The sequence below is a fragment of the Hyperolius riggenbachi genome, chromosome 6 (genome assembly GCF_040937935.1).
Source record: "Hyperolius riggenbachi isolate aHypRig1 chromosome 6, aHypRig1.pri, whole genome shotgun sequence".
Classification (NCBI taxonomy): domain Eukaryota; kingdom Metazoa; phylum Chordata; class Amphibia; order Anura; family Hyperoliidae; genus Hyperolius; species Hyperolius riggenbachi.
This window is the reverse complement of record NC_090651.1, coordinates 24,509,094-24,521,544: the sequence shown is the minus strand read 5'-3', so window position 1 is coordinate 24,521,544 and position 12,451 is coordinate 24,509,094. Positions and strand designations below refer to the sequence as shown.

The 12,451-nt window shown below is 48.8% G+C and overlaps 1 protein-coding gene across 2 annotated transcripts in view; it reads right to left on the bottom strand.

Annotated features, from left to right (window-relative positions):
- The window catches only part of LOC137520734 (cytochrome P450 4A12A-like), a 51,285-nt gene that overhangs the window by 34,830 nt on the left and 4,004 nt on the right, over positions 1-12,451 (bottom strand). Inside the window, exons 2-3 of one of the 2 annotated variants that reach the window (XM_068239032.1) lie at positions 6,336-6,480; positions 678-722 (exon numbers count right to left, since the gene is read on the bottom strand). In XM_068239032.1, coding sequence (XP_068095133.1) covers positions 678-722; positions 6,336-6,480 — 190 coding nt within the window. The remainder of the gene's footprint in view (positions 1-677; positions 723-6,335; positions 6,481-12,451) is intronic. The other variant, XM_068239033.1, reaches the window with a different exon arrangement.

The following is a 12,451-nucleotide window of genomic DNA, read 5'->3' as shown; positions in this document are numbered from 1 at the left end:
ATACATTGCTATGGTAATGCATAAGGTAACGCACGTGGCAATAATGGGTTAATGGCCGATACTCCTCCTGGGCTACTAATGGTAAAACTGCCCTGCGCTCCCTGCAAACAGTACGTCAGGCCAATGGGCCCTGATTCAATTAATTTTTTCTCCTAAATTTTCTACTAGGAGACATTCTTTCATCTTCTGAAATATATTTTCAGCACGCTGCAATTGAAAAAGTCCCAAAAAGTAGGTGAAAAGTTCAGTCAAAATTATTACAAGTATTTTCTTGCTTGCTGTTGGCTTAAAAAGCATTTTATTGATAAAATTCAAAAATATAACTTAGGAGAAAACTTTGGGGAAAAAAAGTTAATTGAATAAGTGCCAATGGCCCTTATTGAATTAACTTTTTCTCCTGTGCATCAGGCCCCAGGGATGGATCTAGGGGGGAGGGGGGGGGGGGGCAGGCGGGTATCTTGCCCCAGGCGCAGTTTGTTGAATTCTTAAAAAGGCAGCAAAATTTGGATGGGGAATGGCAGTTTAGGCGCCAAAACCTGACCTTTAGGCGCCAAAACTGGATGGGGAATGGCAGTTTAGGCGCCAAAACCTGACCTTGCCCCAGGTGCAACTTGTTCTAGATCTGTCCCTGTCAGGCCCCATGATTTCTATCATTATTTTTCACGCACAATACATACCGATCCAAGGAACAATAAACTTATAGGCTGTATCATCTTTCGGATCTGAATAAAAAACAAAAAAAATGTACAAAATTATATGAATTTTGATGTGCCAGCAAAAGATACAGTACATCATGTTGGTATGTTTTTTGTTTTCGACAGAACAAATCACATTTAGGCCTCTTGCACAGTACACGCAATTGTGATTTTTCATACGATCCGATTTTTGATTCCGATAAAAAAAAGTACTGTATGTTGCTACGTTTTTAATCTGAATAAAAAATCAGATTGCATAAAAAATTGGAATAGCATAAAGTCCTCTTGCATGCCAATGAGATGCCAATTTGCGATTTTTAATCGGTACTGCATGCTGCGTTTTTTCTTCGTTTTTCATATTGTTTTGAGAGCATCTAGGGTAAAATCGGAATCGCAAATCGGATTTGCAGTGTGCAGGGAACCCTAGACAGGAGTGTCCACGTATCGTGGTCCTCATTACCTTAGTAAGCACCTTTTCTATGGTAACTACAAATCATGGGGGACCCTAGTAAAACTTTGATGGGGGCCCCCGGCCCTATTTAGTCTGGAAAAAAGACATTTTAGAGATCTAATTAACATGTATAAATACATTAGAGGGCAATATAATAGCTTGGCGGATGAGCTTTTTGTCCCTAGGCTTTTACAAAGGACTAGAGGACATGATCTGCGCATGGAGGAAAAACGTTTTAGCCATTTATTTAGGAAAGGGTTCTTTATAGTTAGGGCCCTTTTCCACTAGCGGCGTTTGCGATGCTGAATCGCAAAATCACAAACCGCTAGTGATTTTTTAAATCGCTACGGTTTGAATATTAACATGGGAATCGCGGTGGGCAATTTCCACTACCGCTATTCTTTTTTTATCAAACGCGATCGCGCCGCGGATCGATCTTTGCCGCGATTTTGCTATGCAGTACAGTGCATAGCAAAATCGTAAACGCAATCGCCGGACGTTTCCTGCACTTTGCAATTCAGCAATCGCTAGCATTTAGCGTGAACGCTAGCGATTCCTAGTGGAAAAGGGTCCTTAGAGTGAAAATGTGAAATGTATTGCCACAGGAAGTAGTTATGGAAAATTCTATATCTGCGTTTAAGAAAGGCTTAGATGCTTTCCGTGTGTTGAAAGACATCCATGGCTACAATTACTAGGTAATGCCCAGTGGTGTTGATCCAGGGATTTTACCTGATTTCAATCTGGAGTCGGGAAGGATTTTTTTTCCTTTCTGGGGCTAATTGGATCATGCCTTGCAAGGGTTTTGCAAGGGTTTTTCGCCTTCCCTTGGATCAACAGGGATTTACCTCACAGCAGGAGCCTATAGGCACAGATGCCCTGGCACCTTAGACTTCACTCTCTGTGGACCTACAACTCCACATCCCCCTAAACCGCACCAGAAGTGTGCTGGCTGTCACAGTTGTCACTTCTCCCTTACTTCCCTTTTTCATCATAGGTAGCTACAGTTGCACATTAGTATTGGGTAGCCAGAGGAATATTAAGTAGCTAGAGGAACCCCCCGGTATTAGGTATCTAGAGGTACCCTGAGTATTAAGTAACTAGAGGTGCCCCTGACTGAAAGAAGATCTCATAAGTGGAATAACGGTAGCTGATGGAGTAACCTCTCATTTACACTCTCATCAGGACTCTGCATAGGGAAAAAGGGAGGGGAGGCGCTTGGGGAGGGGTGTTAGCCGCCTTTCCATCATCAGGCGCCTATAGGCACATGCCTACAGTGCCTTATGGTAAATCGGCCCTGTGTGAGGGAGAAGGCTGGTGTTGTACTTTGTTCTCTGGTTGAACTCAATGGACATATGCCTTTTTTTGACCCAAATAACTATATAACTATGACCCCAATGTCTGGAAACCCATCTCGCAAGGGTCATAAAACAAGTGTTGGACATCATAATCATCACACCCATAACAAGTGTAGCCACTTAAACATCTGATCTGGAGGATGGACCCCTTTATCGGAGGAAGTGCAGTCAGAGGCGTATCTAGAGAGGTGCAGGCATGGCTTGTGCCATGGGCGCCACAGCACCATGGGGCGCCATGCCTCAGAATCAGACCTCAGATCAGATTCCTTGTTATCTGCGGAACTTGGCTACTTAATTTATGAATGTAGGGCTCACTTGGCTTAGTGATAGAAAAGAGGACAGAGAGGAAATAAGACAAGATATTTTCCAAAAAGTAACTTTAGCAATATCCTGAGCCAAAAACAAAACAAAACAGGTAACCATAACACATGTACATGAGAAAGGATGCTGTTTTTAGAGGGGGGGGGGGGGGGGGTTGGGGCAATTTCAATGTTTGCCATAGGCTCTATATTACCCAGATACGCCCCTGAGTGCAGTATGAGTTGGGGCCCCCTTACAGCTCTGGGCCCCCCTATAGTTACGCCCCTGATCAGCACTTTCTAACTTTGCTGCATTTTCTATAGTATTTTATTTACCCACAAATCACTGCACTTTGCATTGGGCTTTATGGATCTTCAAACCCTAGTCCACGCCTTCATCACATCACGGCTGGACTACTGCAATGCCCTTTATGCTGGCCTCCCCAAAAAAGACCTGCGTCGCCTGCAATTAGTGCAGAATGCTGCTGCCAGATTGCTAACAAACCAGCCTCGCTACTGTCACATTACACCGATCCTTCGCTCACTGCACTGGCTACCAGTAGAATGGAGAATACTCTTCAAGATTGGACTGCTGACATTCAAATCCCTGCACAATCTGGGCCCTGGATACATGAAGGACTTGCTGAAGCTGCACCACACCTCTCACAACCTCAGATCAGCAAGTTCTATAAACTTGGTCACTCCCAGAGTGCACCTCAAAAAATCTGGAGACAGAGCCTTCTGTCATGCTGCCCCTACTCTTTGGAACTCCCTACCACACCCAGTAAAGACAGCACCATCCCTGGAGCTATTCAAATCCAGACTGAAAAGCCACCTGTTTAGCCTGGCATTTCCAGATTTATAAAATTCTTCCTCTGTACCACGATGGTCGGAGCCATGCTTATGCGCTTTGAGTCCCACGGGAGAAAAGCGCTTTACAAATGTTATTTGTTGTTGTTGTTGTTGTTGTTATGTCGTAGGTACAGTATATGAATTGTAGAGTGTTTATTATTGTACAATATATCAAGTAACTCTGGTATCTATTTATTGCACGAAGGACTTATGAAATTTAATATTCTATAAGCTATTCTTTTAACTCATTATCTATTGATTTATTTGTAATGCAGCACCTTATCCTCATTAGTAACCTCACCCACTGAGCAGAGATTTGTGACCCCTTGGGCCCAATCCGATTCACTTCTCCATATTCTGCTTATAACTTTTCAGCACTCTGCGATTGAAAAAGTATCAAAAAGTAGGTGAAAAAAGTACTGACAAAATTATTATTATTTTTGTTTGTTTGCTTGCTTACAGATGACTTACCGTATTTTTCGGAATATAAGACGCACTTTTTCTTCCCCAAAACTGGGGGGGAAAAGTGGGTGCGTCTTATATTCAAAAGGTACGGTTTTGGGTCCCAGAATATACTCACCTGATCCTGCCGCCGCGCTCCTGTCCTCCATCTGCGGTAATCCGAGGCTGCCCGATCATCCAGATTCATGTCTTCTGTATCATGAGGCTTCCCATTCCTTAAGGATGCAGCTCTTTGGCGTCCCATCCGCCGCGTTCCTCATCGCTGCAGTCTCGGTATATAGACTGCAGCCTTCCGGTGTACGCATTCCTCTGCCCGATACTCTTCCTAGTTACCGCGTCATAGGCACTTCCTGGTTACAGTGCCTCTTCTGTGTGACCCGCAGCGCACGTGCGCCTGACGTCACGTGCGCTGTAACCAGGAAGTGCCTATGACGCAGTAACTAGGAAGAGTATCGGCAGAGGAACGAGTACCCCGGAAGGCTGCAGTCTATATACCGAGACTGCAGCGATGAGGAACGCAGCGGATGGGACGCCAAAGAGCTGCATCCTTAATGAGTGGGAAGCCTCATGATACAGACGACATGAATCTGGATGATCGGGCAGCCTTGGATTACCGCAGATGGAGGACAGGAGCGCGGCGGCAGGATCAGGTGAGATACAGCAGAGGTTAGTTAGTGAAGTGTAGCATAGTGTAGTGTCGTTGGTGGGGGGGCAGAAGGGGTTAGTTAGTGAAGTGTAGTTGGTGGGGGCAGCATAGGTTAGTTAGTGAAGTGTAGTGTAGTTGGTGGGGACAGCAGAGGTTAGTTAGTGAAGTGTAGTGAGGTGTAGTTGGTGGGGGGCAGAAGGGGTTAGTTAGTGAAGTGTAGTGTAGCTGGCCAGTGTAGCCTAGATGGAGACATTTTAGAGGGGAGTAGGTTGGTAAGACGCCCCTGCACCAAAGACGCATCTAGGTTTAGTTAATTTTTTTTTCCTGATTTTTGCCATCTAAAACTAGGTGCGTCTTATATGTCGGAGCGTCTTATATTCCGAAAAATACGGTAATCGATTCCGGACGGACGCAGTTAAAATCTACGTCCTGCACATGGCTGCGCGGATCTGACAGAACGTAGATTTCAACACCCGTCGCCATGCGGTTCCGCTGCTCCCACCGATCTCGCCGTTGTCTCCCCGCAGCAGATCACTCGCCATGTAGAGCTGTGTGAGCCGGTCAGGAGCCAATTTCATGGGTTCCTGACCCTGTCATCACTGTAAACTAATCCCGTTGGCTTACATTGATTGACAGCGTCAGGATCCAATGAAAAGCGGCTCCTGACCTGCTCACACAGCTCTGCGGTCACAGGGACAGCAGAGAGAGGGACCTGCGACAGGAACAGAACAGCGTGACCGGTGGGGGCGGTGGATTATTGCGGCGATTCGTCTGTAAGCGCCGTTTTACCGTGCCAGCAGGCTCTTGTCCTTAAAGAGAACCAGAGCTAAAGTAAAGAAAAGATTCTATACATACCTGGGGCTTCCTCCAGCCCCATACCCGCTGATCGATCCCACGCCGCCATCCACCGCTGGCCGCATCTATGAGATCTGGCTCCTCGCTCTTCCGTCAGTCGGAGCCAGTCTAGCGTAGCAGAAGTGCGCTCTTCGCGTATCTCTGCAGCAGCCACTGGAGAGATACGTAGAGGGCGCACTTCTCCAGGGTAGCCCGGCTCCGATGACGTCAGTGACGGGAACCGGTTCTCATAGATGCGGGCAGCGGTGGATGGTGGCGTGGGATCGATCAGCGCGTATGGGGCTGGAGGAAGCCCCAGGTATGTATAGAATCTTTTCTTTACTTTAGCTCTGGTTCCCTTTAAGGGCCTGTACACACTGCTGCGCTTTTAAAATCGCATGCGATTTTTACATCGCAAGCCTTTATGATAATAGAAAAAGCGCATCGCGCCAGTGTGTACAGGTCTTCACGATTTTCATTATTTTTCAAAAGCGCATGCGATTTGAAAAGCGCAGCAGTGGGGGCAGAGACTGCTGGTCTGGAAGTAGTTAAAGAGAATCTGTAAAAAACAAAACAAAACAAAAAACATTTCAAAAAACAGCTCACCTCAGGAGGGGGAAGACTCTGGATCGAAATGAGACCTCCCCCATCCTCTTTACCCTCCGGGATCCAGAAACTTTTGAGCTCTGGTATCCTTTTAATTATTTCACAAACATGGACCAGATGTCACAAGCCTCTTACCCTGTCTGGCCAGGATGGCTTTTGCATAATCAGGGTGAGTGATCAGCAGCGACGCGTAGAATTTGCCCAGCCACAGCGGGAATCCGTAGGTATAGTCCTGCGCATACTGCAAGACACGGTCCAGATCTTTTCCGATTTCTAAAAACTGCATTTAAGAGACAAGAATTTTTTAAATGGCACAGCAGAAAATAATGGATGCTTAGCTGCCAGCTACATTTGATTCCAGAGGACAGCCCCACAAGTTATAACAACTTATAAAAATGAAGCACTTTTTTATTACATTATTTTCACTGGAGTTCCTCTTTAAATGTTTCCAGGCAGGGATGGAGATGTCCTGATTGGGTGTGGCAGGGAGTTCCAAAGTTTAGGGGAAGCATGACAGAAGACTCTGGCTCCAAAGGTTTTGAGCTGGACTCTGGGGGTTGACCAAGTTATTAGTAGGGATGATCAATGTGATGCATATCATTTCTCCTCACATTCAAATTTCATGTACATTATATGCAGTTTGAAACTGGACCAATCAGAATTACTTCCTGTCAAATTTTTATTGGTCCTACTTCAATCTGCATGACATTTACATGGAATTTGACTGTAAGGAGACATTATTTGCATGATCATCCCTAGTTAGTAAATCCATTTGATCTAAGATTGTGGAAGAAGTGATGCGAATGCACCTACTCCTTCAGGTATCAGGGCCCGCTGGGTGACTATGGGTACCGGTGGGACATGAAGGCAGCACAGAGGAAGGAGCAGCCAGCTGGAGAGGAGAGTGAGGGTCCTTTTACACTTAATCAGTTGCTCTCAGTTATAACTGAAGGAAAACTGATTTTCAAAGTAATGCCCATGTTTTCCTAGGGCACCATTCACACTTAACGCGTTTTAACTGAAATCTTCTTCCCAATGCACTGCTATGGAAAAAACACACACCAACACACACTACACATACCAACTGATTACGTGTAAATCTACTTACTCGGGGCTAGAGTTGGGCCGAACCTCCGATTTTAGGTTCGCGAACCTGGTTCGCGAACTTCCGCGGAAGGTTCGGTTCGCGTTAAAGTTCGCGAACCGCAATAGACTTCAATGGGGATGCGAACTTTGAAAAAAAAAAATAATTATGCTGGCCACAAAAGTGATGGAAAAGATGTTTCAAGGGGTCTAACACCTGGAGGGGGGCATGGCGGAGTGGGATACATGCCAAAAGTCCCCGGGAAAAATCTGGATTTGACGCAAAGCAGCGTTTTAAGGGCAGAAATCACATTGAATGCTAAATGACAGGCCTAAAGTGCTTTCAAACATCTTGCATGTGTATACATCAATCAGGTAGTGTAATTAAGGTACTGCTTCACACTGACACACCAAACTCACCGTGTAACGCAGCGCAAACAGCTGTTTGTGTAGTGACGGCCGTGCTGGACTGGTGCGCACCATGGCGAGAGTGCAGGTTTTGGTGGCTTTACAGCCCATATGGTCGCCTGGCTGATGTAGCTGAATGACAGAACAGTGACTGTCCAGCTGATCAAATTTGGTCTGACCACAATGAGGCAACGACCTTATTATCGTGGGTGTGCCCCCCGAGACACTCATCTAGGCGCCGGTCATTGCTTCATTGTGATACGCAAGCCCCTTCACCACGGCAAGGTAATGATCACGAAGGGGAATGGGCGCATGTACATGCCTTTTCTTTTGTTGTTGCAGCTGCCCGCAGTGCAGCCAGAAAAATTAGGCAGTCATGTACACGCACCAGAAAAATTATTACAGCGGCCGCTGCTAGCAGCGGCCTAAAAAATTCAGCAGTCCGCCTGGAGTCCCGGACCCTGTTGGTGGTGGCGGAGAAGGTAGTCAAGCGGCCTGCAGGCAGACATGCTGTGTGGAGGGACTGGGAGCGACTTAGTCTTCTTGGGGCAGGCCAGGCAGCCAGTCACACGGCGTGCAGGCAGAGATGCTGTGTGTGCGGGGACTGACTTAGTCTTGGGGCGGGCAGCAGCCCTCCGGGATCCATGCCTCATTCATTTTGATAAAGGTGAGGTACTTAACACTTTTGTGACTTAGGCGACTTCTCTTCTCTGTGACAATGCCTCCAGCTGCGCTGAAGGTCCTTTCTGACAGGACGCTTGCGGCAGGGCAGGAGAGAAGTTGGATGGCAAATTGGGACAGTTCTGGCCACAGGTCAAGCCTGCGCACCCAGTAGTTCAAGGGTTCCTCATCGCTGTTCACAGCAGTGTCTACATCCACACTTAAGGCCAGGTAGTCGGCTACCTGCCGTTCCAGGCGTTGGTGGAGGGTGGATCCAGAAGGGCTACGGCGAGGCGTTGGACTAAAGAACGTCCGCATGTCCGACATCACCATGAGATCGCTGGAGCGTCCTGTCTTTGACTGCGTGGACACGGGAGGAGGATTAGTGGCAGTGGTACCTTGCTGGCGTTGTGCTGTCACATCACCCTTAAAGGCATTGTAAAGCATAGTTGACAGCTGGTTCTGCATGTGCTGCATCCTTTCCACCTTCCGGTGAGTTGGTAACAGGTCCGCCACTTTGTGCCTGTACCGAGGGTCTAGTAGTGTGGCCACCCAGTACAGCTCATTCCCCTTGAGGTTTTTTATACGGGGGTCCCTCAACAGGCAGGACAGCATAAAAGACGACATCTGCACAAAGTCGGATCCAGTACCCTCCATCTCCTCTTGCTCTTCCTCAGTGACGTCAGGTAAGTCAACCTCCTCCCCCCAGCCGCGAACAATACCACGGGAAGGTTGAGCAGCACAAGCCCCTTGCGATGCCTGCTGAGGTTGTTCTCCTGCCGCTGTCCCCTCCTCCTCCTCCTCCCCCAAAGAAACACCTTGCTCATCATCCTCTGAGTCTGACTCGTCTTCTGCACATGACTTCTCTTCTTCCTCCTCCTCCCCCCTCTGTGCTGCCGCAGGTGTTGAGGAAACAGCTGGGTCTGATGAAAATTGGTCCCATGCCTGTTCCTGCCGTAACGGTTCCAGGTCACGCTCATTCACAGCTTCATCCGCCACTCTACGCACAGCACGCTCCAAGAAGTAAGCGTAGGGAATTAAGTCGCTGATGGTGCCCTCACTGCGGCTCACCAGGTTGGTCACCTCCTCAAACGGCCGCATGAGCCTGCATGCATTTTCCATCAGTGTCCAGTTGTCGGGCCAGAACATCCCCATCTTCCCAGACTGTTTCATTCTACTGTAGTTGTAGAGGTAGTGGGTCACGGCTTTCTTCTGTTCTAGAAGGCGGGAGAACATGAGCAGGGTCGAGTTCCAGCGAGTCGGGCTATCGCAAATGAGGCGTCTCACCGGCATGTTGTTTTTGCGCTGAATTTCCGCAAAGCGTGCCATGGCTGTGTAAGACCGCCTCAAATGCCCACAGAACTTCCTGGCCTGCTTCAGGACATTCGCTAAGCCAGGGTACTTTGCCACAAATCTTTGAACCACTAGATTCATGACATGTGCCATGCAGGGTATGTGTGTCAGCTTCCCCATATGCAAAGTGGCAAGCAGATTGCTGCCGTTGTCGCACACCACGTTGCCTATCTCCAGGTGGTGCGGGGTCAGCCACTCATCCACCTGTTTGTTAAGAGCAGCCAGGAGAGCTGCTCCAGTGTGACTCTCCGCTTTGAGACAAGACATGTCTAAGATGGCGTGACAGCGTCGTACCTGGCATGCAGCATAGGCCCTGCGGAGCTGGGGCTGTGTAGCTGGAGAGGAGAACTGCCACTCAGCCAAGGAGGAGGAGGACAGCGAAGAGCATGTAGCAGGAGGAGAGGAGGTGGCAGGAGGCCTGCCTGCAAGCCGTGGAGGTGTCACAATTTGGTCCGCTGCGCCCTGCTTGCCATCGTTCACCACCAGGTTCACCCAATGGGCTGTGTAGGTAATGTAGCGGCCCTGCCCGTGCTTGGCAGACCAGGCATCCGTGGTCAGGTGTACCCTTGACCCAACGCTCTTCGCAAGAGATGACACCACTTGCCTCTCAACTTCACGGTGCAGTTGGGGTATGGCCTTTCTCGAAAAATAAGTGCGGCCTGGCATCTTCCACTGCGGTGTTCCGATGGCCACAAATTTACGGAAGGCCTCAGAGTCCACCAGCCGGTATGGTAACAGCTGCCGAGCTAACAGTTCCGCCACGCCAGCTGTCAGACGCCGGGCAAGGAGGTGACTGGCCGAAATTGGCTTCTTCCGCTCAAACATTTCCTTCACGGACACCTGACTGCTGCTGTGGGCAGAGGAGCAGGAACCGCTCAAGGGCAGAGGCGGAGTGGAGGAGGGTGCCTGTGAAGGTGGAAGGGAGAAAGCGGCAGAAGCAGATAATGCACCTGATGGAGGAGGAAGAGGAGAAGGAGGGTGGCTTTGCTTTTGTGTGCTGCTGCTGCTTTTGCTCAGGTGGCCATCCCATTGCTGTTTGTGCCTTTTCTCCAGGTGCCTTCGTAAGGCACTTGTCCCTACGTGAGTGTTGGCCTTTCCACGGCTCAATTTTTGTTGGCAGAGCGAACAGATGGCTTTGGTCCGATCTGAGGCACACACATTAAAAAATTTCCACACCGCTGAGCCACCCTGGGATGTGGGCACTATGGGGACCTCAGCAGCTGATGCTGAAGGGCAAGTTGGCTGGCTGTACATAGGTGGCGATACATGGTGCCGGACTCTGCCACCAGCTGTTTCTGACGAAGAGCTGCCCCAGCTTCTTTCAGCAACTTCTCTCCTCCTACTACTCTCTGACTCCCCCTCTGAACTGTCCCCCTCTTCATCTCCTCTATTGGGAACATACAGAGGATCCCTATTACCGTCATCATCGTAGTCATCCTGCCCAGCTTCGCTTGCCTCAGACAAATCCAAACTTGCACCATCAGTAGGTCCTTCATCCTCCTGACACGTTACATCCATAGTGTTGCCGCATAACTCAGACATATTGCCTGGTGAAAATTCATCTGGCTGTAACAACAATGGCTGTGCATCAGTGATTTCAACACTAAATAATTCTTGCGAAGTGTCAAATGCAGCAGAAGTGGTGCTAGTAGTAGCGCTGGTGGCTGAGCAAGATGAGGTGTTCTGTGTCGCTAAATACTCAACCACGTCCTGACAATCTTGGGAGGTGATGGGACGTGCCTTCTTCCGAGCACTGTACTGTGGGCCAGGTCCACACGAAATTACATTTACACGACCTCGCGCAGACCTGCCGGGTGGCCTTCCTCTGGCTCTGGCACTACCTCTTCCTCTACCTGTTTTGTCCATATCGGGTATGCACGGAGTGGTATATCACACTGCGTGCACTCACGTAGGTAGGTGGGTTCACTTAACTGCACAGGTATGCGCACTGATGCGGTGGGTTCACTAAACAGAACAGGTATACAGTGGCGGGTTCACAGAACAGGTATGCAGTGGCAGGTTCACTGAACACAACAGGTATGCAGTGGCGGGTTCACTGAACAGGTATACAGTGGTGGGTCCACTGAACAGAACAGGTATGCAGTGGCGGGTTCACTAAACAGAACAGGTATACAGTGGCGGGTTCACTAAACAGAACAGGTATACAGTGGCGGGTTCACAGAACAGGTATACAGTGGCAGGTTCACTGAACACAACAGGTATGCAGTGGCGGGTTCACTGAACAGGTATACAGTGGCGGGTCCACTGAACAGAACAGGTATGCAGTGGCGGGTTCACTAAACAGAAAAGGTATACAGTGGCGGGTTCACTAAACAGAACAGGTATACAGTGGCGGGTTCACAGAACAGGTATGCAGTGGCAGGTTCACTGAACACAACAGGTATGCAGTGGCGGGTTCACTGAACAGGTATACAGTGGCGGGTCCACTGAACAGAACAGGTATGCAGTGGCGGGTTCACTAAACAGAACAGGTATACAGTGGCGGGTTCACTAAACAGAACAGGTATACAGTGGCGGGTTCACTAAACAGAACAGGTATACAGTGGCGGGTTCACAGAACAGGTATGCAGTGGCAGGTTCACTGAACACAACAGGTATGCAGTGGCGGGTTCACTGAACAGGTATACAGTGGCGGGTCCACTGAACAGAACAGGTATGCAGTGGCGGGTTCACTAAACAGAAAAGGTATACAGTGGCGGGTTCACTAAACAGAACAGGTATACAGT